Source organism: Larus michahellis, chromosome 3 (genome assembly GCF_964199755.1).
Source record: "Larus michahellis chromosome 3, bLarMic1.1, whole genome shotgun sequence".
NCBI lineage: Eukaryota > Metazoa > Chordata > Aves > Charadriiformes > Laridae > Larus > Larus michahellis.
In genome coordinates, this window is record NC_133898.1 from 54,339,140 (window position 1) to 54,366,940 (window position 27,801).

General features: G+C 40.5%; 1 protein-coding gene across 6 annotated transcripts; it reads left to right on the forward strand.

The window, feature by feature from the left end:
- Positions 1–27,414, forward strand: RNASET2 (ribonuclease T2). 6 transcript variants are annotated; one of them, XM_074580250.1, is made up of 11 exons: positions 116–295; positions 836–1,024; positions 3,928–4,032; positions 6,006–6,072; positions 11,930–11,985; positions 12,910–12,967; positions 13,824–13,894; positions 20,619–20,732; positions 23,009–23,054; positions 23,267–23,341; positions 25,757–27,414. In XM_074580250.1, exons 3-11 carry the CDS (start codon positions 3,944–3,946, stop codon positions 25,946–25,948), a joined length of 768 nt encoding a protein of 255 aa, XP_074436351.1. In that variant the 5' UTR covers positions 116–295; positions 836–1,024; positions 3,928–3,943; the 3' UTR covers positions 25,949–27,414. The 6 variants fall into 6 exon arrangements, with proteins under 6 accessions (XP_074436348.1, XP_074436351.1, XP_074436350.1 ...); XM_074580249.1 differs by having other exon boundaries at positions 148–295; positions 836–1,064; XM_074580247.1 differs by lacking the exon at positions 836–1,024 and having other exon boundaries at positions 1–295.
- Positions 27,415–27,801: the final 387 nt, after the last annotated feature.

Genomic DNA, 27,801 nt, shown 5'->3' on the forward strand with positions numbered 1-27,801 from the left:
GCGGGGACGCCGAGGAGCGCCACGGCCACTCCAAGCCCCAGGGCCGGCACTCCGGGCCGGGGACAGGCCGCGGCAGCCGCGAGAGGCGGGGCCGGTCCCGGTCCCGCTCGGCCTTGTCGGGAGGCGGGGAGGGCGGACCTGCGCTGCGGCCGGGTCGCGGCGCTGCTCTGTCCGTCTGGCTCGCCCGCCTGCAGCTCGCTCCGACGCGGTGGCTGTGCGAGGTCAGCCCTGCCGGGAGCGAGGCCCGGGCTGCGGGGTTGCTCCTGCGGGGCAGGGCCGGGGGAGAGGGCGGAAGGTAAGGCGGGACGGTGGGTGCCGGGCAGGGCCACGCAGCGGCAGGCTGAGGCGAAGCGAGGTGAGGCCTCGGGTCCGAGGCGGCGGGGGTCGCGTCGGAAATCCTCTGCTCCGGCCTCCCGCCCCTTGTCCCTGCTGTGGCCGCGCTGCCATGGCGGCGGCCGCGCAGGGGACAGGCGGCGGCCGGCAGGACCGAGGTAGTCCCCTGTGAGGGGTTTCTGGCCGTGGCCTGCAGTGAAATGACTGACCTGCGCGGAGCCAGATGGGGCTTGCAGGACAGAGTAAGCTCTCAAATCGTGTCAGGTTTCATTTCCTACGCCTTGAATTCCCTGTGAAGCTAATCGGAAGTCGGCCAAAGAAATGGTAGCGTTTCCCTGAGTTGGAAAAACTCTGTTTATAGTTCTCCTTTGTACACTTGTCGTCAGCTTTGGCATCCTCCTGTCACTTGCCGGCATCTGGCTTCAGGTTCTCTGCTGTTCTGCATTCTTTACCATTTGTGAAAACACCTTTGTAATAAAATGTGATGATTGTTTATCTGTAGCAGGCGCTTTATTGTGTCAGGAAGTTGAATCTTACAACACAGTGCTAACAGCACAGCAGCGTCTTAGTCTATGGTGGGGAAAGCAAGGTGCCGCCTTCCTTAAGACTTCCCCAGGAAGCTCCTGCCCGGCTCGCCATGGAACCACTGCTGCACAAGTTCTGCTTTGAGTTGTGCTTTGTGGGAGAAGCGGTGAGAAAGTTCTGCTAAAAAGCTTGCTGTGTCAGTGCATGTGAGTATTGCACCCGAAAATCTTCAAAGCGCTTTTTGTAGTTACTTAGGCCAGCACTTGGGCTTGGGATGAGTGGCTCGCTGGGAGTGGAGGTAAGAGTTGCCGGAGCTAAGAGCGTTATTCTAAACTAAATTAATGCTTCTGGCACACAGTTTTGTAACTCAGCTGTAAACTCGTGACAGAGGTAGCGTGCGCTGCCTTGTTTGAGATGGTACCAAAACTTTGGGTGTTCATTTTTGTGGTTTTAGATGCCAGGCTAGCTGCCCTAATTCTTATCTCTGGCCGTTGTTGCTAACACTTAGCTTTGTGCGTGCTATGGTGTTAGCTATGGGAGTCCTCTCACTAATGCTTAAATGCTCTTCTGCAGTCTGTTCTCTAAGTCTGCATGCCTGAAGTAACGTGTAAACCATGAAGTCTTACATAAATGTGGGCTGTATTAGTCAAGCTAGTTGTTAACAGAAAAAAAAAGTAATTAAGGGAATAGAATTTAGGTAACAAATTGCTAGTGTCCAAAAGAAGCAGATACTGCGTTGGCAGCCTCCTCAAGATGGTATATTAGAATTCAAATTATAGTGAACACGTTAAAGAAAGATTTCATCACTACTTATTGTGTCTGGTCCTTGATAAGCCTGGGCAGATAATTTTGACACCAAGCACTGAGCAATGCTGACATAGCTGAAAGTGACACGTTGTGCATTCATACCCGTGTTGTTAAGACAGTTTTAATTTGGATGTGTATTTCCTCAGTTGTGCATCATTTGGGTGCTTTTCAGGTGAGATTGACGCACTTTTCACCTCCCACCATCAGTGTCACAGCTGAATAAAAGGTCAGCTTGAGTAAATCACTCGGTCTGTCAGATAGTGTCATGATAGCTGCAATACTGGCTTTTAAGCTAACCTTAGTGGGAGTTTATGTACTGTTTAGCAGTGGAAAAAAATGTAATTTTTAATGTAAAAGTTAAAGATGTGGGGCTTTCAGATCTGCTCGCTGTCTCTGTTGTCCCTATGCTCCAGTTCCAGGGTACATAGCAGTACACAGAATAAAACAGTACCTTGCATTGCTCCAATAGCAGCATTTTTTGAAGCCTCCCTCTGCTTCTGGTCATTAATTGATCAAACTTAAGAATCTAATGAGAAAGGGAGGTAACTGCCTTTATGCTTTTTTGTAACTTAGGCACTGGAAAAAACCATTTCTTTGTGACTGACATCTTAAGTCATACCAGTTTGCAAAAGAAATGCCATGATGTTTGCTGACTTATTTTTCTTCCATAATTTACTTCCTTAAGATGCTTTTTCCACACCTGTGTACAGTGCAGCCCTTTTCGGTGGTGGTGTGTGACATTATTGTCTTTTAAGTAGTACTTTCTGCTCTCTGAAGAAATGTGCCTTTTATAGGTAGGGCAGAATCTTACATGTCTTGCTTCGTTGGTTATTGGTTGAAAATAACAGTAGGAGAAATCATAAATAGGTCTATAAGGTTGAATCTCACATCATTAATTCCTACTGTTCAGTTGATGAGACTTGAGATCACTTCAAATGCAGAACTTTTGGGGGAGCTGGATACCCAGTAGTTAGTTATTTGCAATTTTTTGTACATTATATGAACATATCAATTTCTTTAATACAAGGTGTACATCTTGCTTTAGCTGGCTTTTGATAAAGATTAGTTCTACGTTATTGACTGCTTTTGTGTACAAGTAGCACACTCCATAAATTACTTGAATTTTTTTGTGCTCATCTTGCCTGGTGAGTGAAAATCCCCCAGGCCTTTTTGAAGAAATTAGATCAGAAAATTAACAATTGCCAACTCTTATTTAGCTAGTAATATCTTCTATTAGGCCAAGTTTGTTTACCTTGATAATATATCCATTACGAATTAGAGAGATGTTATCATATGAAATAGATGAGTATCTTAAAGGTTGTAGTTTCTTGATAACTTAGCAAAACATTGTGCTAAGTCTAGCTGGTTAAATGTTAACAGCTGTTGCCCAAACCGCTCACCAGTTTTGTCTTGTAGTGCCTTCTTTAGGGTTCTCAAAATGAGAAGGTGGGAAAGTAGGTTTGGTGAGGCGTTAATAATGGCATGTAAATACATGCATGTACATCTGTTTCTGGTGCCTAGGAGGTAGCATTTGAAAAGCTGTGAAATGGCTGGCGGATACAGTAGGCAGCTGGGGTTTTTTGGCCTGTGCCAAGTGAAAGTCCTCCTGTTGGGGAAAGTTAAGTTGATTTGTTTATTTTTCTCCCCTGATTTCTAGGGTTCATGAGGTAGGTAGTAGGCAGGTCATGCATGGTTTTGTAGAGGCTGTCTCAGGTTCGTAACAAGAACAGAAACTAATCTGGGTTTAGCAGCAGTTTTTTTTTTAAATCGGTTTATTAGTTGACTGGCATTTAGAGAGAATTTCATCCTTGCACATCATAGTTAACTTCCAGTGAGTTTCTAATATCAACCTTGTTCAACCCAACACGAATATTCAATGTGAAGTTCAAAGTTTCTTTAATGAATCTCTTTGGGTGACCAGAAGTAGAGTCTTACATTACATAAAGTACAGTTGCATGGAAGATTTATGTATCTCTGTTTATTGGAAAGTGGCTCTATTGGGACTGTGGGCAAGTAAAGAAAAAAAAAAAAAGGAAACCATGATCTCATCCTTGATGCCATTAGCTTATGAAAATTAGCATACAAACTGGGGCATCAGGCACAGCCTTGAAAGAGATCCTTGTTGTACCTGGGGTTGTAAATCTAATCTAGAGTTGATATTACCTGCTGTTTCTGACATAGTTGTGTTTTTCTGCATTTCAACACTTCCAATTCAGTGCATTGGGTAAGTAACGGATTTCTTCTTTTAACACCTTTTTACAGCTATTTGATTAACAAAATGAAGCCTGCAAACCTGCACTATTGGATTCTGGGTTGGCTTTCTATGGCATTATGTTGTTGGTGTACTTCAGATAAATTCACTCAAAGGTAAGTTATGCTTTAAAAAGAAATCTCTGACACTGCAAAGCAGAATAATTTAACTTCTAACGAGTGTAAATTCTCTTATTTTATTATGTGCTATTTTTGATGTGTTATTCTTCCCTTAGGTGACTGGTAAAATCAGGCATCTACATTAACTGGAGGAGTGACGGTCATGCCTAAGAAAAGCTTTACATTTATTAGTGTGTCAGCATGAAAAAAGAGGGAAACTTAAGTTACATTCATTGCACTTAAACTTTGCAATCTTGCTTTAAATGAATCATTTAGACTTGTGGTGTAGTAATGATAAATATCAGAAATAATTTTGGAACCTGTAACAAAAAACTGGAATCATTCCTATGGCATGAATTGCACCAGCTGTTGCACTGTCTATGTTTTTAATATATTTTTATTCCTTACTGTTTTCTCAGTTCCAATAATTTTAAATTCCTTTCCATACAGCATCCCAACTGGGGCTGCATCAGTGCTGCGCAGCTTTTTGGTGGTTGTTGCACTTGGCAAAATCTGAGCTTGAATACCAATGGGCCATAGGGGAACCCATGCCCCGATTTGTACCCTTCTGTGGTGCAAGCTCAAATTCCTATTGCATGGTATTAGGAAAGAAATTTTTCTCCTTCCTTTCAGTGTTTTGGCAAGAGAATGGTTAAGGGTGCTCGGTTCAGTGCTGAACTTCATGTGACACTACATTGCAGCCAGTTGGTAGTTTAGACGTGATGCTGAGGTTTCTTGAATCCCCAGGACCTGGGCTATGGCTGGGCCACCTTGGCAGCAGAGGCAGCTCTAGAAGCACAGTGCTGAACTGCACAGGGCAGGATAACTCAGGTCAAAAAAAGGGGAGATATCCCCAAAGCTGGATAGGTATTGAAAATGGCTTTCCTCATATTCCCGTTCTGAGCTTAAGTTTCTAAAATTTGCTCTATTTAATAACCAAAATTTTCCGACTTGTCCTTAGCCAGAAAGTGTGTTCTAGGAGAACTTGTTTTGGCATGATTGTGGTTGCAGAAGTTCAGCTGCTATTTCAAATACTGATGAAAGATGGTATTTTTCTAAGCAAGGATTTTTTTTAAAGCAAGAAAACTAACTGCTCTACAATATTGGGGAATTCTTCTAACGGGTCTTTACTGCTGCTGTGAAAACCTGAATAGAAGTGTTGATAGTTTTCATTGTGGTTATGCCTGACTTGTTCCAGAGCTACTTCTGCAAAATTATTTAAAAACCACAGATACATGTGAATGTTTAAGAGAAAAATGTGACCGTTGCAAACTAGCAAAACTAGAGGAAAAAAATCTGAGAAGTGATGTAACATGGGAGCGTCCCTGCTTCCTCAGGCTGAGAAGAATTAGCTTTCTAATATATTTTTTTATATAACCTTTGGCGAGCACTAATGAAGGGCATGTGGCTATTAGCTTCCAGAGAATAAGAATTTATTTTGACAGTACTGCACATAATGCTGTCAGTTTGAACAATTTACAGTTCTGTTTTTGTTGATTTTCCCACTTGCTGTTCTATTTAATCACTTGCTGTGGTTGCTTAATAGCTAAATATGTCTGCTGTAGTGTCTGAAGGAACGGGTTTTTTATCTACTTCTGGTTTATCCAGAATAGGTCTGCTCCAAACTGTTGGAAAAATGCCTCTCTAGAAGTGGCTGAGACATGATACAGCCTTCCAACAACATGTTTCTTCCATATTTAAGAAATGTAAAGCGTATGGTGAAAGGATGCCAGGAGTGGAATTTGCTTAATAATGGAAGGGTGTTAGCACGTTTCTAAACATGTTGTTTCTATGTGATTTGTTAGTTTGGTCTTGCTGTGTTTGGAGTTCTTAAATATTGTGATAGAAGCTATGAATGACAACCAGCTCTAAAATCAATGAGTTATACTAGTAAGCATTGTGCTGCTGGCTGAAGGCGATGCTCTTTTAAAAATGCTCGAGGAAAAATAGATTTGTCTGTCTTTCTCCAGGGACAGCCACCCTCATACCTGGAAAAAGCTGTATCTTGCTCATCATTGGCCAGTGACTGTGTGTAAGGTGAGATTTTTGTGTTTCTTCTTTTATCCTGACAAAGGTAGCCTTGGACAATAAATGTCTGAAGACAGAATGAACAAAGCCCATCAGCATTTAATCTTGCTTATGCCCTTATACCTTATAAAGGCCTTCACTGATTTGGATGCAACTTTTGCTACTTCCCCTGCACTCCAGAGTAGCAATAAACAGGATTGTGGTATGTTACAGATACAGTAGTCAATGTAGGACATACTGTACACTTAGTCTTAACTGCTTGTTACAGATTTTGTGATGTTTTGTTAGTTGTAATCTTAATCCTAGACTTTCACCAGACCCTGTAAGGAGTACTTGACCTGCCAGCTGCACGAGTTTTAGCTTTGTAACCTTGGCTCCAGTGTTTTAATAAGTCGTCAAATATGGATTCAGTCAGGAAAAAGAGAGCTATAAAGCTGTTATGGCAGGTGCCTCTGAGTATTTCTGTATTTGAGGGGTGGGAACCAAAAATGAACCCAGCCTTCCAACATGTCTGTCAAAAGCACAGCTAAGATGTGTACTAATTCTGTTTCTCTTGCTATTAAATACCTATTGCCATCTGATAAATAGAACATTTTTCCTACGCTGGAAATACTCAAAGGCCTCTTCTTGTACGGCTAAGTTAAAAATATGCTGTACTTCAAAGTGGAAGATGTGATTAGATTTACTGACACAACGATGAGGAGCTCGTATAATAATAAAGACGTTTCAGTTTTGGGAAATGTCTCTGGAGCCAAAAAGGTCCCCATTCTGGGAGATTTAAGTTTATTTATTACAGTATTAGAGTCTCCTTTTTTTTGTGCTTTAGGTACTTTTTTTTTATTTCTCATTCCTATTTCTGAAAATCATAAAAGCAATAGCAGCAAAAGTCACATACTGCCTAAATTTCTGAGAAAAAGTAGATGTACTTTATAATAGTTAAATGTGGAGAGGAAGTATCAATAACAAAACTCATATGTGCATGACTAAGTGAGACCAAGGAATGTCTGCTGCTCTGTTTCTTGTTTGTTTGCCTGCTTTTGAGGGGGAATAAGGGCAGATTTGATGCAATTTGTGTCTGATTTTCTGTTGAGAAAACATCACTGTACTGACTTCAAGCAGAGGTATTGGTGTTCAGGAGTTTGTAGTGCCTGGCACGAATGGGCGTTCAGAGTCAGTAGCAGTGCAAACCTTTGCTTACATGAATGAGATGCAAACAATTACAAAAAATTAAAAAAAAAAAAACCAAAACAACACCCCACCCCACCCTACCCCCCCCCGCCAAACGAACCAAACAAAAAAACCCTACCAAACAGTTTTCCCACTGTGTGTTCATCCTGGCTGCTACTCTTAGTTCCAGGGTAGTGCTATTGGTGAATTGACAAATAACCTTTATAAACTTACAGTGAAATTGTAATGAATAATTGAAGATATTAAACGTCAGAAAATGTGGGCTTTCTTACACTTTGTTGATGGTTTATGGTCTTCTGTAGTAAGAGGTGGACAGAAGCATTCCAAAGGAGTGAAGAAAAAGTGAAATTAAAATCATATTAAGTGACCTTTTGCCCAGTTTCACATTACTGAGTCATATGAAGAAACAGAATCTCAACTGTACTCCCCTAACAGCTTTCTTTTTGCTAACATTAATGTAAGAGAAGTTCACAAATTCAGCTGTGGTGGTTTTTTTAAGGTATGTAGATTCTTCTGCATGTTCAGGGTATTTATATATGTTATTTCAGGAAGGAAGTGTTTTTCATGTCATTCTTCAGTTTAAAGCTGCTGATGTGATGTTGAAAAGAAAAATAGCCAGGTGAAGGAAACTGCAAAACTTATTCTGTCATTTATGTAAAAAACTTTTGGGACACTACTTTGTACAAGTACTTATTAGTTTATGCTTCCTATATCAAGGAACCTGATTATAGACTACTTTGCTACATACTGCGTTCTTGGTATGCGCGTGGATGACCAACACCTTAATTCCTACATGTTTTGCACATTTGTGTTCAAAAAGTTTTTCAGGCTTTTGGAGGCCTGAAAAGTCTTTTTTAAATTTAGTGGGCACAGTTCAGCATGCCAGAAATTTGAGAATACACATCTCCCAGCTCTTCCTGTGCTGTAAACTGTGTATGTTCAAGTAGTGCTTTTTAATACTGAGTGTGGTCAGCACAGTTAACTGGAAAGTAAGTGTTTTGTAATCATATCTTCTAAACTAACCTATTAAAATAAAATAGTATCATGGAAGCAATAGTAACCCCAGGACTTAACTAATGACTGCTGCAGTGAGAAGCTGAGGGAGGAAGAGAAGTGTTCTTCCTCATCATGTGATTAGAAATTCCAGTACCATATAACTGACCTAAAGTGACTGTCTTCTGCAAAGATATCCAAGCTAAATTCACAGACCTCAAGTGATTATGAATTTAGTGTTCTTATGTTCTCTCTTATAGTGCAATTTATTGAACTTCATGTGGCTAATTTATGTCACACTTAAACTTTCTGGTCACAAATTAATGTGAATCCTGGTTGGTGGAAATACAAGCAACTCAAGGGCAAGAAGAGGGCCTTTCCCCCTCCCTTTTTATGGAGTTGTGAAGATCTTTAATTCGAGAACTTAAAAAGAGAAATATTATTGCACCTTTTGCATCTTGGACATTGCAAAAAGAGAAAATCTTCCGTGGGTGTTTCCTTGTGAAATGGGGAAAATACAATGCGAGCTTGTAGGCTCTTCAGTTCCTCCTCTATTGAGAATGGGAAGGATGATAAAGAAATGGGTACTAAACCCTGCTGTGATCTGCTTTTTAGTGCACATATGTGCTGATCAAATGAAAGAATCAAGGAAATGACAGCAGCATAGGCTGGTGAACAGAACAGCATGAATTCAAGTTTGAATATGAAGCAGCAGATGAAATTGTATTTTTTTTTTTATATGAGATAAAAGTTTTTTCCTAATTTCAGCTTTGACAATAATCTTGTAGCAAAGGCTTAAAGGAAGAATAGAAACATTATTTTTCTTTTTTTTTTTTTTGTAAAAATAGAAGTAGTCACATTATATAGAAAGAATAAAGTGACTAAGGTGAGAGCAGTACACTATTGTGATCTAGCATTAGATCAAAAAGTTCCTTATATAAAGGGTTACCTTTATTTCTTTGTTTGTATATTAAGCCAGGTGTGTCAATGTGAGTCCAGCTCTTGACAGATGCTATTTTGGAAAAAAGGAAGTTTTCTCATAAATGCAGTGTAACTCATAAGATAACTCTTAATCTATGCCATCAACTTGTCTGTAATGCTTCTGTGACAATTTGATGGTCTTTTACTTTTCAGCATGTCAGAGGTGAAGGGAGCTCTCACGCTTCTAGCAGCCGCTGTTTGACAAGTTGACTGTGAGACAGCAATGTGTCCTTGTGGCCAAGGCGGCCAATGGTCTCCTGGGGCACACTAAAAAGAGGGTGGCCAGCAGGTTGAGGGAGGTCATCCTCCCCCTCTACTCTGCCCTGGTGGGGCCACATTTGGAGTACTGTGTCTAGTTCTGGGCTCCCCAGTTCAAGAAGGACAGGGAACTGCTGGAGAGGGTGCAGCAGAGGGCTACAAAGATGATCAGGGGACTTGAGCACCTCTCTTACGAGGAAAGACTGAGAGACCTGGGTCTGTTTAGCCTGGAGAAGACTGAGAGGGGACATCATCAATGCTTATAAATATCTAAAGGGTGGGTGTCAAGAGGACAGGGGCCAGACTCTTTTCAGTGGTGCCTGGAGACAGGACAAGGGGCAACAGGCACAAGCTGGAACACAGGAAGTTCCATCTAAACACGAGTAAAAACCTCTTCACTTTGCGGGTGGCAGAGCACTGGAACAGGCTGCCCAGAGAGGTGGTGGAGTCTCCTTCTCTGGAGACATTCAAAACCCACCTGGACGCGTTCCTGTGCAACCTGCTCTAGGTGACCCTGTGTTGGCAGGGGGGTTGGACTAGATGATCTCCACAGGTCCCTTCCAACCCCTGCCATTCTGCGATTCTGTTTTTCTGATGTCTTGCTGTACAAATAGGCTGATCTCTCTGCTGCAGTGTTCCCTCTCAGCGTGGTGGGTGCTGTAAAGTCTCTTTGTCACTTTTCTCAGTGTTCCAGATCATGTGTGGTTAGTTTGGATTGGTTTGATTATTATATTGCTTTAAAACAGGAAAAAGCAATGTTCCTTTTTCGAATTAATCTGTAGAAGGTGTACAGAAGTGTTTTTGCAGAAGTGGCAGGGGTACCCAGCTTCTCAGACTAGCCTTTGCTCATTTTATGATATTGATTTAAAAGGAACATTGGAAAAATACTGTGGTTGGAATTAAAAAGGAGATGAATGATGCTGGCGAAAGTGTGAACTAATGCGTTGTAGGTTGTGTTGACCTCACAGTTCTGCCAGCGTAACACCGAGAGCCTGGTGAAATTGTGTAGAAGAAACTGCTAATATAAGGTTAATGCTGTGATAGGGGAGAACTGGTTCCAACTTTAAAATACTCTGGGCTTTCCTTTAGCATGTCTGAGAGCTGCAGTTGAAGATTGGATAAAGAGCACAATTGCAGTGTTCTTGTTACCACCCTCGGTTGAGCAAGCTGGTTAACTGTAAGGTTGTTTTTCAGGGGGTGATGCATTAGCTGCTGCCTATTAATGTGCTGTATTTTGGGCTGAATAGCTGAACTCTTTCAGCTTCACAAAGCTTGTGTCACAACCGGAGCAGTATTGTTTAGGGATTTGCAGTGTGTGTTTGTTGACAATATTCCTTTCAGGAAAAAAAAGCTGTTGCTGGGTTTAATTGCTTCTATTATTGGTGGCAAGAGAGGAGAGGAAGGAAATGGGCACAGAACAAGAAAGTCTTGCAGAGCTTGCAGTTTTGCTGCCATTGGCCTGTGGCACGTGGAAGGCAATTAGTGAGATTACAGGCGTCTGTCTGCTCCTCTCTACACTCTGCTTTTGCTCTGGCATCGCATAATTAAGTCAGGATGCAGACCCAAAAAGGAGAGCTATTATTATGGGGAAAGAAAGTCTGACGACGTTGTTATTTAATGGTGAAAAGTGTTTACTAAAAAGAGCCATAATAACTAAGCAGAATAATCAGGGAAAATACAGTAATGGTATTCTGTGATGTGTGAACATGGATTTTTTTTTTTTTGGTTTTGTTCAGGGATATGTACGCTGCTTTAAACAACAATTAATGTGTAGGCGATTTCTCCTGCATTATCAAAAGTTTTGACTGGGCACTTCTTTTTTTTTTTGTAGGAATGTATATAGTCTTTCCTTTTCTCTCCATTCCCTTGTCCCTCAAGTCAAAATATTTAAAATATATATTCTAACCATTTTACTTGGAATAAGCAACTTATTTAATCTCTTCTTTGTGTTTTTCCCTTTTAACACAACAGCAGAACTACTCCTGGGTGCTTAAAGATGGTTGTGTGTTTGTCTAACATAGTTTATGTTGATGTTTTTTGTTTAGTAGCTCTGCACTCCTTGAAAAGATCTGATGATGAGAAAAACACAGAGAGCTGCCACCTGGAATACGATCAATACAGAATTAGCTCCATTCATTTGGCATGGATCAGGCTACTCTCTATTACCTCAGAACCTGTCCTCCTCCTTTTTACACTGCTTGTTCAGGATGCCCCCTGATATTCACTTGATCTCCTTCAAAATTTTAAGCCAGTTGGTCTGTGCTAAGTGGCACATGATCCATGACAGTTGCAAGTAACTGGAGTTTGCCAATTCCTGACTGGGCAAGTAAAAGTTCTTATGTCTGACTAGAGCCTTGGTCCACCAGTGTCTGAACTCTATATTTTTCCTCTAAACGATTATCCCTGGACACATACAACAAATATTCTGTATTTGTGTTTTCCACAGATGAGTGCTAATGATTGTCAAGACCCTCCAGAGTACTGGACAATCCATGGACTGTGGTATGATCATAGAGTGTTTTTATTTCAGCCTGGAAAGGAAGAATCAAGTTTTGTACCAGGATATTTTTTTTTTTTGAGCGCTTAATCTATCTGTTTTTATGATTCCTTGGAACAAAAGCCTTCATGTTGTTGGAAACCTAAACCCTATGTTTAATATAAAACTGAAATATACTTCTGTATCTCATGACTCACTGAGCTCCTGAAATCCTCTTACCACATGAGCATTTTATTTATACATCTACTTTTAAGGTCAGTAACGTTCTCAAACAGAAAGGGAAGTATAGTTTCCCTTCTTTTTTTTTTTTTTTTTTTTTCCTCCCTGAGTACACAGAATTTGTTAATGTCTTGTGATTGCTTGTGTCTTTAAGTATCTTAACTCAGTGCAAATATTGCAAAAGTACAGGAAAAACTAATTTGCTTCAAAGGAATCAGCGCATTGTAATTGATGCCAATGGCTTCGATTCAAAGGTTTTCCTGGCAAATACAGGGAAAAATTCAGTACAGGAGTTTGTTAAGCTATACGTCCTGGAAAGGTGTGTCTAGATTTCCAGTGAGCGTCTTGGTGATACTTGCAGAATCATCACTTGCTGCAGTGGTTGAGAAGGTCAGCGTCATTAGTGACATAGTGTGCAAGACCTTTCCATATCATTTACTCTCCCTGTATGTCTTTTACACAGAGTGATAGGGACTGGAGGGCCTAATGAAGAACCTCTGCATGGGAAATGTTTTGGCTGTAATTAATGTCTTGAATTTTTACTTTTAAAACAGTTGTTGATGCTGATGGATTACTTGCATTTTAAGATAAAATCTCTAGCTGTAATCTTGCATGTTTAAAATTCAGGCTAACGGTATAGAATAAATGCTGTTAGTTACTACTGTTGAGTTAGGAGACATCTTCGTCTCACTTTCATTTTGCTTCCCTAGGCCTGACAAAGCTGAAGAGTGTAATAGGACGTGGCATTTCAATGTCTCCGAGATAAAGGTATTTACTTAAAACAAAAACAGTTGTGCCAAGCAGAGCTGAGTACAATTACTTTTGCACATCCTATATGCAAAAGCTGTAGCTTGTATGAGATCAATCTTAATGTTTGCTCAGAGGTGTGTTCTTTTAAGGACTCCGCAAATTCATTAGGTGCTTCTGTTACTAGTTGAAGTTGCGGTGCTTGTGATCATTAGCAGCTGTTCCTCCTTGATTTTCTGGACATGCAGTTTGACTTGTTCAGCCACATCTTCCTTAAAAAAACAAAACAACAAAAAAAACCAAAACAAAACAAAAACATAATCTAGAGAACATAGGCAGTGGATCTGCAGTGGCAAAAAGTACCTGTGGAAAAGAGGTTACAGTCAGTCCATGTTCTCTTTTCCATTTTCTACTGCAAAGTCAGAACACAGAAATTAAGAGTTCAGAGTACATTTTTCTGTGTGTTTTCTCCTAGGGCATCAGTCCTTTTTTATTCTTTTTTTAATTGAAAAAAATGTCCATCTATTGTTCAGATGCGTTGTGAACTGGGGATAGGAGGCTTGAGCCAACAAATGTGAAAAGCTGCATGACTGAACAACTTCTGCAGGGACAGTTGAAGGAAAATCTTACTTTGAGGCAGTGAGTCGGTACTAGTACATTCAGATATTTAGATAGTTGCACATACCTGATACCTCCAACAACAGCCTTTAAAGAATATTGGGGGGGAAAAAGACCTTTTCTTTTTCTGCGAGTAAATGTTTCGGTTAGGGATGTTGAAAGATGAGGCTTCAGTTTTAGGCAAGGTATCAATGTATGTAGATTGTAAGAAATAGCTTTTCAATACTGTAAGTGCATTTATGAATTGTAATATTTTTAGGATCTTATGCCAGACATGAGACGCTATTGGCCTGATGTGCTTCATTCGTCTCTGAATCGCACCCAGTTCTGGTGAGTACAAAAAAAATTAAAAAGTATTTTGGATATTATTTTATTAAAAAATATGTCTGTTAGCAAATCTTTAGGTGAGATGTTGTGCATGAGAAGCAGTGTCCAGGAGGCCAAAAAAGGAGTGTGTCTTGTCAGTCTCATTTACAAAACAAATATGTTTCCTTGTCAGAGCACCTGCAAAATGCAGCTGTTGGAGACAGGGCTATGGCAGAGGTTTTGGACAAATGAAACTTGTGAGAGAGAATGTGCTTCCTCCCTTTGCTCCTAGGGAGTAGAAGCAGCTGCTGTTGACACATTAAATCTGAATAGCAGTAGCGCTCCTGGGATGTCACAGCTAGCTGCAAGAGTGGCTTCCAGGCCTCTTTTCCTGTCTAGCTTCACTGTGTTGCTGGCTTTGAGAGGCCTTTCCTTCTGGGCTTCCTCACTGAGGAGAAAATGGAAAAATAGGATGCACTGGGTCATCCTCTCTACCAAATTCTCTCTTTTTACTTACTTTCCTAGCAGCGTAAAATCAGATCTGGGAATTTATTTAGACATCAACCTGCTTGGCTCGTGGGAAGGGAGAAGGAGATTTTGATCTCTCCTGACAACAGTACTGTTTTCCTCCTTCTCCATGTTTCTCTCTGCTTCTGAGTAATCACGCACTTGGACCAAAGAGCAGTATGGGTGGTACTGGAGTTTTCAGTTCGAGGGCATTATTTTAAACTAACATCAGTGGCCATTCAAGTTAATTTGCTGAGCCATGAGCTGTGTCAGACAAGATATGGATATGCAGTTTGTTCTTCCAGCAGTGACATCAGATAAGAAAGAGAGCACGTAGCTAGAGGCAGTAGCATTTAAAACCATCTCAACTATAAGTCTTTCCTTTGGATTGGATGACTGTTTCCTCCCTGTCACTAGGGAAAAGCTTTGAAGGGAACATGCATCTCCTTTAGTCTTGTCCTTGCTCTACAGAAGGCGCTCGTCCTCAGAGCCTTAAACTGATTCCACAAGTGTTTTATGGCAACCTAAACTTGTAACTGTCCAAAGTGGTGGTGTCACTTTTTCTGCCCTCCGCTCCTCTGTTCTTGCACTGTGCCGGGGAGAGCATGACTGCTTCTTTCTGTGGTAGCACAAGTTTATGCCACCTTAAATTGGTCCTGGAATTAGAGTATGAAAAATGTGTCTCAAATCTAGCACCTGCCATGCCCTGACCTGTTCATATGAACCTACCTGTTCATAAAGACAGGTGCATATCATTCTTTATTTTACTAACAGATATTTTGGTATGCAGCAGGTATGAACAGATACAATCAAAACCTTTTCCCTTTCAGTTCAAGGCAAACAAATAGCACTTATTTCAGTACCTGGAAATATAATCAGAAATACCATTAAAGCAATACAAAGGTCAGGCTATAACACTGTAAGTAATATTTTGATTGACAGAAATTCACTCCCTTTCAGTAACGTGACAGGTGCACTGTAATTGGCAGCTCTAATTGCAGATTTTATAAATGCAAGCTTTTAAGCCAACTGAAAGCCAGTAGGATCCTGTTGTACATCTCATTTCAATAGAAATACTGTATTTACTTCAAAATTAAAAAAAAAAAACCTCTACAGTTTAAAAATCCTGATACAGCAGAAATAACAATCTGAAAGTAAAACGGCTATTCACAATTTTCCTTTTTGGAGAATAAGGGCATCTTAATTGGGTAAAGAGCATGAGCAGTGACAAGCAAAAAAGGTATTGAATATCTTAGCATATCACATCAGGGTTTTTTCCAAGACTGCTATGATTGTGTATTATGTTTCTTCCTGGCTTTACATCTAACTGTCGCCTTGGCTTAAAAGGGGAGATAAGGAATCTTACGGGCAATTTTAGGATGGCTGCGGGTGCTTCTGTGAAGGTAATTGCACATCTCTTTTCACCTTGGGTGTGAGCTAATGCAGGCAGAATGGAGGAACAACCACAAAACCATGGATGAAAGGCAAAGAATAAATTTAATCTCAATACCTCGCGGATCGGGGAATCTCTGAAGCAACACCCAGGCAGAGGCACGCCAAGCAGGGGACGCAGGCACTGTGGAGCAAGAGTCCTTATTAGCAAGAGAGCCCTTGTCAGCCAGGGAGTGAGAGCGCAAGAGCTCAGACTTGCTGTTCTTGCCTGTGTTTCAAGGATTCAGGCAGGCATAGTTTTTCACTGTGCTTTGGTCTTCTTCAACAGAAGGGAGGAGTCTCGGTCATGTTCAATAAGGTGCCCCTGACGGGCCTGCATTATCTAAGTGCAGATGTTCTACTTGTTGAGCACATAAGACTAAACAACTATTAGTGTGACGTGTTTTCCGGCATCCCACATGCGAGTCACTTGAGCGTGTTTACAGTCCTCCTTGCCCATCTTCCATTACTTTCCCACAGCTTGTTAACTTATGAACTGTGATAATTGCCACCCAAGAGTTTGAATTGGACAGAATACCACAATACAGAACGAAGGGTTATATGTGCTTTATATCTCAAAATTTATTAATTGAAACCATCCCTTTTACAGTAATTAATAATTTTTTGGACCAAATAAAAATTTCTAGACCAAGAGAATTCCCTTCAGGATCAGTTTATACGTATGATACAGAATAAGGAATCAACGTTTAGCCTATGGTACAGCTGCATGACCCTAATCTACATTTTGTAGGCAGCACTTGCAGCTGTGCTTTACAGACCTTCTTTGTTCCTACCCTAATAATGAGACAGTCCTTGAGCTGGGTGGTCTGTATAATCCTTGGACCACCTGATATGCTCCTGACTTTGTCACATCAGTGTGACTTTGTGCTTAGGGGAGCTCTGTCCTTGCACATAACAGGAAGCAAAATCTCTTTGAGGTTCAGCTTCCTTCCCACACTGCTGTGTTGTACTAATTTCATTCCTTTGCATTTCTGCAGCCCCCTAAGACTTAACTTGTAGGACTTAGCTTTGAGGTATGGAAGTGTAGCATTTATTCTTAGCAGCACCACAGAGAAAATGGTGCAGAAGGGCAAGTTATATAGTGGAACCCAATCTAACTCTGTAAACCCCACTCCTGTGTGCCTGACAAAGTACTTCTGTTCTACAAGGAGGAAAAACTGTTCAGCAAAGTTCTTGGCAGCTAGCTAGTGCTTATCTCGTGGGTATGAGAGGTTCAGAAGGATGGGTGGCCTTCATGAATACAGGCGGCTATGTTTTGTATCCGCATGCCACCCAGCTGTGAGCTGAGGCTCAAGTAGAATTACTTTGTCTTATAGTGGTATAGGTGAAGGATAATGTGTCTCAGTGAATAACATTGAGACGTTAATTCTTTTGATTTCTGAACAAATTATTTTATGTTATTCCCTGGTACCTGCAGCTCCTTCATTTCGTAGCAGTTTCAGTTTGCATTTAAATGGAACAGGTGAAGGTGAAACTTCATATGCCTTTGCTAAGTGGTTAGAACTAGCTGTTTCTGCATCATGTTTTTTTTTCTTCACATGGCTATGCTGCGAAATAAAGTAACACTGTCAAGAGTGTCATCTTAAAGTTTCAGTAATTGTTTTGTAGTGGCTCTAAAGTAGCTCTCCGTTCTGGAAGCTCATAGGACTGATTAAAATAATTGGGCCTATTGTATTCTTGGCTTGCTGCAGCTGATGCTGCATGGACGCTGTTGTGGGTAGCTCTGTGTATTTTCACTTGGGATCCCCACAGCTACATTGCCTGGGCACTCTGATCAGTGCAGACTGGACCAAAACCACTCCAATAGCAGATCCGTGTTAGCAATGATACGTGTCTTGAGCACCCTCAGATCTTTGGCCCTCTATTTCTGCCTGCTTTCTAGAAACAGGAGGACGCTTAAATACAAGTAGTACTGAAAGCCTTCAAAAGACAGGCACAACACTTTACCATTAGTTCTACACACATGCATGCATATATTCTCTGAAGAAAAATTGTCATCCTACATAAAAAGCCTTGCCTCCAGCTTACTGCTGCTTCAGTAGCCCTTTGGATTTGACTATTGTCTGCTTCTGCTCCAAGCTAACTGCTCAATATCTCTTGCTAAATTTACCCCTAAAAGAGCCTCCATTTTCTTTAAAACTGTGGTCTCTTTTCTCATCAGTAATTTCAAATTCCTTGTCAGTAAATCTGCTCTTTGGCCTGTGTCAAGTAGACTCCTCCAGGAAGTAAACAATTCACTTGACGTCCAGTGGAATGTTAGAGCCAAGATGAGAACTCTCTACAAGGCTAAATTTGAGAACGTATAGTGAAAACCTTCTAGTAACGCATCTTCTCCCCTACCTCAAATCTCTTCATGTCACAGTTGCTTAATCCCTCTCTGTTCAGAAGTAGTGTATGAATTTTGCTAGATACAAATGTAACTTCTTTTAAAGTGTTTATATTCCTTAAGAAAAATCTTGATGTTTTTAATATGAATGGACAACTCAAAGGCAGGCTTTCAAATGAATAATAGTTGTCCTTGTGCCAGGTCCTGCATTTCGGTCACAACAACCCCAAGCAACGCTACAGGCTTGGGGAAGAGTGGCTGGAAAGCTGCCTGGCAGAAAAGGACCTGGGGGTGCTGGTGGACGGCCAGCTTAACATGAGCCAGCAGTGTGCCCAGGTGGCCAAGAAGGCCAACAGCATCCTGGCTTGTATCAGGAATAGCGTGGCCAGCAGGAGCAGGGAAGCGATCGTGCCTCTGTACTCAGCACTGGTGAGGCCCCACCTCAAGTACTGTGTTCAGTTCTGGGCCCCTCTGTACCAGAGGGACATTGAAGTGCTGGAGCGTGTCCAGAGGAGAGCTACCAGGCTGGTGTGGGGTCTGGAGACCAGGTCATATGAGGAGAGGCTGAGGGAGCTGGGCATGTTTAGCTTGGAGAAGAGGAGGCTGAGGGGAGACCTCATTGCCCTCTACAACTACCTGAAAGGAGGTTGTAGAGAGGTGGGTGTTGGCCTCTTCTCCCAGGTGAATAATGACAGGACCAGAGGAAATGGTCTGAAGTTGCGGCAGGGGAGGTTTAGATTAGATATTAGGAAGAATTACTTGACTGAGAGAGTGGTCAGGCACTGGAACAGCCTGCCCAGGGAGGTGGTGGAGTCACCATCCCTAGAGGTGTTTAAGAAACGTGTCGGTTTGGCACTGCAGGGCATGCTCTAGTGGCTGAGATTGTAGGTTGTTTGGTTGGACTCTATGATCTTAAAGATCCTTTCCAACGATGAAGATTCTATGATTCTCTGCTTTTCTGTGAGGTACTTATGGTCAGGGAATGCTGTGGTGGTGGCAAGAATTTGTGATTAGATAACTTTTTGTGTACATCTGCTGAATTGATACCTATTTAATGCAAGTGGTTCATGAAAATTTGAAAATAAAGAAGGAGGAAAAAAAAAAAAGACACAACTACAAACCCCCGCCAAATCCACCGGTGGTCTTATTAAAGATTGTACTGTTTAGTCTTTCAATAGGCTTTAGAACAGATAGAAATGTATTTTGAGCTTTGCCCCATTTTTTGTCCTATTTGAGTTTGTCTGCCATAAAATTGAAGGATTGCTTTCTTTTGCACTCTGTTCCTTGGTATTAGAAGACCTGGTGGTGGAATAGAAGCAAGACTTGAGAGCAGGCCTATGAAAGTACTGTCACGGGCCAAAGTAAAAGTTGAGGCAACAGTCTTGTCTTAGCAACTTGTGCAGTTTTGCTGTTCTACCCAAAAAAGGATTAGTGTCTTCAGTTCTGAAAAACTTCTAGGGCTTTGAAAGTACATTTAACATAAAGGACTCCACTAAAACTTATACAACGCTTAGAAATACTCATTTTCTAGGCAAACTCTTACCCTTCTGACCTCCAGGCATTTCTTTGTAATACACTGAGAGATCTTTGTATCATAAGAGCATGATACGTATTTACTTCATAAATTCCTTCATTTAATTGTTTCAAAAATCATCTGATTCAAAGGCAACAGCTAAAAAAACCAAACACCCAAACTGTTTGGGCTGACTTATCCAAAGAAACACCTCATCAGCACTTTTGGCTTGATAAAGTTTTGTCACGCTCTTGTGACACAAAGTTCTTTTAGTCAGCTTTGGAATAAAGTAGTGGTCTATTCCACATTGGTATCTATCATATCTCCTCACTTTGCAATGTCCCATCTTAAAAAGATAGCTGACAGTGGCAGCGGGAGGAGAGAAGAGCGTAATCCCTTTGGTGGAATAACAGGTGAAGGGCTGAACTATAAATGACTTTTGCACAAATCATATACATAATTTATAGGAAAACAGAATACTGATTTTGAATGTCCCAGGTACATCATAGTATCCAAACCATTAGACCATCCTCTCCTTTATCTTCTACAGCTCTTACATTAATTTGAGAAGTCTCTCTCTCGCAGCTGCCAATGTTAATGCCAACTTATTTATATATTTTAACACGACTTACTGTCTGAAAGAATTTTTTCTTAGTCTGTTGTTACAAACTATAATGAGGGACTTCTTGGGCTTCTTCCTTACTCTCCTGATAGGTCCAAGATCTCTTGTGAAATGATTCTACTAAACAAATACATAGATGTTGTTGTAATTGAAGTGGTGGGAGTGATCTTCCTTGGATTTGCTTTTTGCACATGCAGTATTTTTTGACTGCAGTGTCCTACTTCACATATGTAGCCGTTCAGATACTTAAGTATATTGGTTAGCTTTTGCAGCACGTATATCTGCAAATAATGTTTTCTAAAACTTGAATTTTGCTTTCCTCCTATAGGAAACATGAGTGGGATAAACATGGTACTTGTGCAGCCACGCTTGAGGTCCTTAATTCTCAGAAGAAATACTTTGGTAAAGCCTTAGAACTCTACCAGCACGTTGATCTTAACAGGTATGTAAATGAACTCAGTGTTCTGCCTCTTATTTAAAACAACTTCTAAAAGTTTCAAATCTAGCCTAAAAAAAAGTCTAAGAATCTGATGGCAGAGGGTAAATGAGTATTAACATAAATTATTTTTAGTACTGGAGTTCAGATGAAGGGTTTTTTACTCTGAGAAGCACATCTCTGGTCACTTCAGAGTCTGGTAAGCCAGCAGCATTCTTCGCAGCATCATTTTAGACAATGTGAGCTAAATTTTGAGAAGCTGTATCGGCAATATCTCGCTACCAAAAGCTATGGTGCCTGTAAACTTCTAAATCAAGTGACAAAACCCCCCAAACTTCTGAGTCATACTGAAGCTCAAACACTTGTGAGAGGACACTGCTCTGCTCAGAGGAAAGGACAAGCTGCAGGCAAAATCGTGCAGAACGTCCTGGGAAAAGGCTGAGAGGTAACAGCAAGAGAGGATGTCCTGAAGGGCAATATTCAGCTACTGCACGCAGCCCTCTGCTGTCCTTTCAAACAGCCCTAATGTGACACTCTGCTTTGTCCCAGGGGCTGATTCCTCCTCATGGTACCAAAGCACTGGCCATTCCATATGCAAAGTCTTGATGGGAATGTTGTAGCTTGTCCAAGCACTGTGCGTTGACATTCTGGCAGCAGGTGAACGCCAGAAGGCCAGAGTCCTTTCCTGATCGGTGCTTGGTATGGGTGGGAGAACGTTTGACTTGGATTTGTTGACACTGAATTGTCTGTCTGTATAAGGTGACAGTATCTGAGAGAGGAAATAAGTTCTTTTGTATCTAGAAACACACACGCATAGATATATATAAAAAAAATTTTAAAAGTCCTGTTCGGGTTCTATCAGTGCCTTGTCCAGGCAATCTCTTAACAAAGTCTCATTGACTTTGCGTATGCACAAAGGAATACGTCTTTCTCCCGCCGTTATCCTCCCACCTATTTTTTTTATGTGTCTTGTAAAACTTAATCAGATTTTTATAGACACAGTGGCTAAGAGCATGTCATACGTAGTGTTAAAATTAATAATGTCTGATTAGCCAATTGCCTAAGTAGATGTGATGGTGTGACTAAAACACTTTACAGATGGCACAGTGACCAATTATGTGACTCTGTGTCAGCGTGTGTAACACTGAAAAAGAATAGAGACTGAAACGTGTTGAGATTAATTGCTCAGAGCATATTCTCCATTGTAACAATGAATGTAATTAAATTAATCTTTACTGAAAAGAATAAAGACTACTAATGTTCTCATTGTACTTCATTTATACTTGAATGAGAAAAAGTAGTGTTAATGATTTAAAGATTGTTTCCAAAAAGGAAATTATTAAAAAGAGGACAACATGCAGGCTCCTGTAAGAGTGCCACAACATCATCTATTTTATTGGCCTCTCTTATATTCAGTGTCAAATGATTATGACAACCAGCTAGACCTTTAGTCAACTGGGTTAAATCTCTGCTGTGCAGAACCTGACCTTGGAAGGGCTGAGCATTATCAGCACTCATGGATTAAATCCTGTGAGATGCTGGACATTCCCACTCCTACGGAAGCTGGGACTTAAGAGACTCGGCACCTATTGGGTCTTGAGTCTTGTTGTCAACTTGGAAGTGCAGACTTCTCTCAGGACTGAATCTAAAGGAAGGGTTGTATATAGGCTAGAGGTTCTTGAGAGTTACCTTGTTTCTCTTATGCGAACAACCTTTCCTCTTCAAAAACGTATTCATTAGGAAACGTTTCTGCCCTGATGTTGATCTGGATCCACGCGCCATGTCCCTCTCCCAGTGTGCTTGCACTTCCCACCCCAGCAAGCCCACCCTGTCTTAGAACACGAGGGTGCCTAGAGCAGCCTCACAAGTCTGCTTCCATTCCCACCCAGTGGCTGGAGCACAGGGAGTATGGATCAAGGCAGGGGGAAGGAGGCAATTAAACGGCATGCCCTACCTGGCACTCAACAGAGTGTTCTGAAGATCTAGCAAATAACAGTAATATTGCCTTTTCCCCTAGCTGTGTCTGAAGACTCGACTTGCCCGGCTCCTCAGATTGAGGTGGGGGAGAGGGTTCTTCCTGACCCTGCTGAGTTGGATGGGAAATGGCCTTTCAGAAAAGGGGAACCTTTCCTAGGCCTGGCAGAGGATGGAAGACAACTTTCCCTTGCTCCCTGTCGCTGTAATGCTTGCCAAGTTTGCATTAAGATTTTCAGTTTACCTAATGATTATGAAGTTATGTTTGCATACGGGAACCACGAAAAAATATTTTATCTTTGTTTCAGTTGTCTCCTAAAAGCTGGGATAAAGCCAAGCAGTTCATATTACCAGGTAAGAGGCAGTCTTTTATAAAACAAAATCACGTGCATGTACTTTGTTTCAGCAGGAGTCAAGTAATTTATAGAGAATAAATGATCTTTTTTGATTGTATAGTTCTTTAAGGTTGTGCTTTATCTAAAAGTTTTTGTGAACTTAACAAGTGTGGGAGCCATTGGAAGATGTGCTAGTGACATTAATTTATATGAGATTTTTTAATTTTTCAGATGACTGCCATAAAGGAAGCTCTTACAAGATTTTATGGTGTAACGCCAAAGATCCAGTGTCTTCCTCCAGAAGAGGTAAAAACCTCAAACATGCACACACTCCCCAAACCCAAAAAACAAACAAAACCCCAACCAAACAAAAGACTAACAAATTTTTTTTTATCAAAAAGCAAAAGCAAAAATGAAGTGAAAAATCTTTATCATGGTGAAACTTAGGTCTGAGTGCTGCTTGTGTATACAGCCCTTTGCAGATTAGATATTACAGTATTCTTGGAGTTGAGTTCATAAATACGTTGCTTACATACTGGCACCACTGAGTTCAGCTTGTGTTACTGTTGCCACAGCCTTTTCATAATGCGGAAATATTGTTAGTGGAGGAAGCATCCATTCTTTACCTAGTAACTTTGCTGCTGTTATACTTACCCAGAAACTGGGAGCACTGGGTTTTAAAGGTTTCTTTGTCTTAAGATTTGAATGTGCATCTCTTGCATGAATGCTGTAACCACCATGCTAGAGGTATTGCTGTAGCTGACTACTTTCCACTCCTCCTTCTAAAGCTTAATTGCCGTATAGCAAATTACTAGAACCGACAAGAGTGAGCTGGATGGAGCCAGTGACTTGTCTGCCTTGACAAGGGTACTGTCTGTCAGCAGCAGTCTTTCCTTCACTGGACATGGCTCGTGTTCTGCATGAAGACTTTACTCAATGGACAAATAAAGCAGCTCAGAGGCTTGTCTCTGAGGTGGTTCTCAAAAGCGTGTACCTAAAGAGGTACAAAGAGGCATTTTGAGCTTCACTGTGGTTCAGGATGACTATAGTCTTCTCCTTTCAGGCTAAGGGTGTCTAAAATTTCCATTTCTTCCTACTTTTATTTGCCAATGATTGTACTGTGAATCACAATGCAGTAGGGAATGTGGTACACGGTTACAGTATGCTGTAGTGTAAAAGACAGGTCACCATATCTGAACTAAAAATGCCTTTGAAGGAACAAAACAGCATTCTGAACAATTAGATGGGTAGGCTACATAGCTGTTTCTTTCCTTTTTCAGCTGGGTTACTTTATTCAAAAAGAAAACAAAAAACCAAACGCACAAGATGGCTTTCCCTCTTGTAAGTGGTTGCTTATCACAACCTGATAAAAGTGGTTTACTATAAAACAATTGTCAGAGTTACTTCCCATACACAGATGATAATTTTATGAAAACTTGCCAAGATATAGTTGCTGTTGGAGTTCACTAGCTTGTGTGTTATCAGCTCGTTTGCTTTAGTAGTGCTCTGAGGTTTTTATACTCAGATGTTTCTTTGCATGAAAAAGAATTCTAGGTTAAAATATTTTTAAATGTATTTTTAAGTTACTTTAAGCAGCAAAGGAATATGATTTGAATGTGGGTTGCACACTCACCTACCTCTTGATGTTGAAGAAATACAGAGCTAACACAAACCCCAGTTTCTAGGTCTATTCACTGTAGTTATGCCACTGCTTTTAGAACAATCAGAATAGTGCTTAAACTATGTGAAAGTAATGTACAGTGTGAGTCTCTTGTGCTTAACAGCTGAAGCTAAGGGTAATAGAAAGGAAAAAGTAGACCCCAGTTATTTAAAGGTAGCTCTTTTCAGAGTTCCAGTCTTGTTGATGCCTGAAGTGCATTATGGAGGTACTTTGGTGTTTAAAACAACAAAAAACCCCTAAAACCAAAACAAATAAAAACCCCCCACAAAACCAGACCAAAGCAACAACAAAACAAAAACTCACCGTGGTTACTTTTTTCTTGTACATATATTTTTGTCCTGCTTAGTAGTTTCAAAACTATTTTTTTTCCACATGGACTTTGTTACACCTGAGCATTTTCAGGGATTTTCCTATAATCTTCCCCACATGAAAGGTTTCCATGCCTGCCTGCCTTATTTATGGCCAATTTTTTTCTTCCTAGTCTGTCCTGTAGTCCAAAAATGACATTTCTGTTACTTTTGACAGCTTGCTTCTGTATTCTTTTCACTAAAAGCTATTATAAAACCAAGTTTCTTTTCTCCTTTTTGGAGAATTTTCTTTGCCTTAATTCCCATCCTGCTAGAAAAAAAGATGGCAAAAGGTGGCTTTCAGGTCACACATACCCTTCAGTATTCACAGAGTTCAGCCAAATCTCAATTGAGGTGAAGAACTTCTGTGTACTGTGCAGATTTGGTAATCTGTGTCACAGCATTTCATAATGAGACTTACTAGTTAGGCAGATTCCCCAAATGGTTACTGAATTATGTTGTTGGGTTGTGTTTCCTTGTGTGCTTGCTTCTTTGTAAGAAGACAATTATGTACTGTAAGCATAAAGACAAGTATGTACTATATGTTCAGAGTGGGTGCCTCTGGTACCTGTCTCCTTAACGCTTTTCAAGTGGCAAATATACAAATAAGCGCTACTGTATTCTGTAGATAAGGCAATATATCTGAAGAATTGATTTATTTTCTTCTCCCCATTTCACCCCTCTTGTTTCTAGGGGGAAAAGGCACAAACAATTGGTCAGATTGAATTCTGCTTCACCAAAGAACTGCAGCTGAGAAACTGCACGGCGCTGAAGGGTGAATCTGCCCTGATGCAGGCTGACTTGAAGCTTGGAACTGAGGAACTGTCTGTCTGCAATGATACTCTCCCAACCTATTATCCTTCACAGGTCCAAGATCACAAATGAAGCCATAGAGTTTGAAAAACTTTTTAAACAGCAACAGAAACCAAACCCTTAAACGTTATTACCGTGGAGAGCAGTCTTAGCAATATTACAAAGCCCTCTCCGTATCACAGGCATGCTGAGAAGATTTCTGCTGGAAAACAGGTTTCTTTTGCCATTAAAGGAGAATTGGTCCGCGTTCTAATATCATTTACGCAGGCTGAAGTATTGAATTGTGCCTCTGATACTGATGGGATCAGAATCTGATTTACAGCTTTGACTGGACTTTTTGGCTTGCGTATGGTTTGAATCAATGTTCAAAAGAGAACTGTGACTTAGTTTCACTTGCAGTTAAGTCTGCCACTTCAGCCACTTTTGTTTTTTGCCTGTGAGTCAGGGAAATTAAGCGATTGTTTTGAAAGGATGCTTGCCTCTCTGAGATGATATGACAATTTCTTGAGAAGAAAACATTGTAAAGAAAAAGAACTTAGAGACCTGTCTGGAGGTCCTTTCCCAGACTTAATACCCAATGCCTTGCGTGAATTTTCCCTCCAGAAGTGCTGAACAGAGGCAGTGTCCTCTGAAGCATTAAACCTTTCCTCCCTCAGAAATCATGGCAAAAATGACAACTTTTGCATAACTTCTTCATGAATGAAATAACCTTCGCCTGGTTTTGGCACTTCTGCCTAAAGGACCTCAGGAAGACTGTATTTATAACCTTACCTTTTCTTTGATTGCTTTTCCAACAGTAGCTCCATACAATCTTGAAGAACAACCAATCTTAGAACTTAACTTCTAGTGTAGGAAAATCTTAGGCCCTAGAAATATGTTATTAATTTTTCATTGTATTTGAACACTTAGCATTACCACACAATGTGAGTGCCTGCACTTTTATTTAAAAATGAGATTGTCACATAATCACTTTGTTTCAAGAAACAGCTTTTTGTAGGTGACACAGTAAATACTAGAGAATTTTCAATGAAAAGTACAAATGCTAGCATCAGTGCATCTCTATCCCGTAATAATTAATAACATGCCACAAAAGTTGGATGTTTCTGAAGGGGACCAAATTTGGATGATGTATTCTACATGGCACTGTGTTCATTGTAAGTGTCTCAAACTGCCTTTCAAAGAAGGACGATTATGGCTCAAGGAATCATCTGTTAAAATAATATTACTGTGAAAACATGAAATGCGGTATTAGGAACAGATTTGTTATGTCTTTTGAGGTTTAGAAACCATTCACATTTGCTTGCATTTTTGACTGTCCCGGTTTCTCTACAACCTTTCATTTAAGGCTCTGTGAATTCCAAAATGCTGTCAGTTTTTTAGTCCTTTCTTTAGAAACTCAGGTATTTATTCAACAGCTAAGAAATGAATATGATTTACACTCTGTTGTGTCTGTATTTCAGTAGAGCGAGGAAAGAGAGCTTCTCTTCCAAAATTTGTCTTCCTTCCTGAGAGGGGGAATAAACTAATGTATAATAATACTATATTAATATACTAATGGTAGTCATCAGATCTATTGTTTTTATAGCAGCCATGGTTCATTCAGTTCATGTTGGACATGACTAGAAGAATCACAATTCATTCTCCCATTCCTGCCATCTCCTAAGCAAGAAAAATGCTTGAAAAGACTAGAATGTACTTGTTTTTTGTGGAATCTTTTTGACATTGCTAATATTTTTTTCCTTCTAATTTCAAAAATTATCTCAGCCTAAACTGAAAAAATATTTGTTGGGAAAAATGCATTTCTCTGCAAAGGAACAGCCCAAGGTTCATGAACTTTTTTCAAAAACTCTAACTCTTTCAAATAATACTTAGGTGGTGCATAGATTTTGGGTGAACTACATAGAGTGCAAACAACTTGGAATGAA

Excerpts from the sequence above, each read along its gene's own strand:
- RNASET2 (XM_074580248.1), top strand. The coding sequence starts at position 557 with ATGGGGCTTGCAGGACAGAGTAAGCTCTCAAATCGTGTCAGGTTTCAT. Across the intron at positions 13,895-20,618 it reads CTGAATCGCACCCAGTTCTG|GAAACATGAGTGGGATAAAC; the intron begins GTGAGTACAAAA and ends TTCCTCCTATAG. Across the intron at positions 23,055-23,266 it reads CAAGCAGTTCATATTACCAG|ATGACTGCCATAAAGGAAGC; the intron begins GTAAGAGGCAGT and ends TTAATTTTTCAG.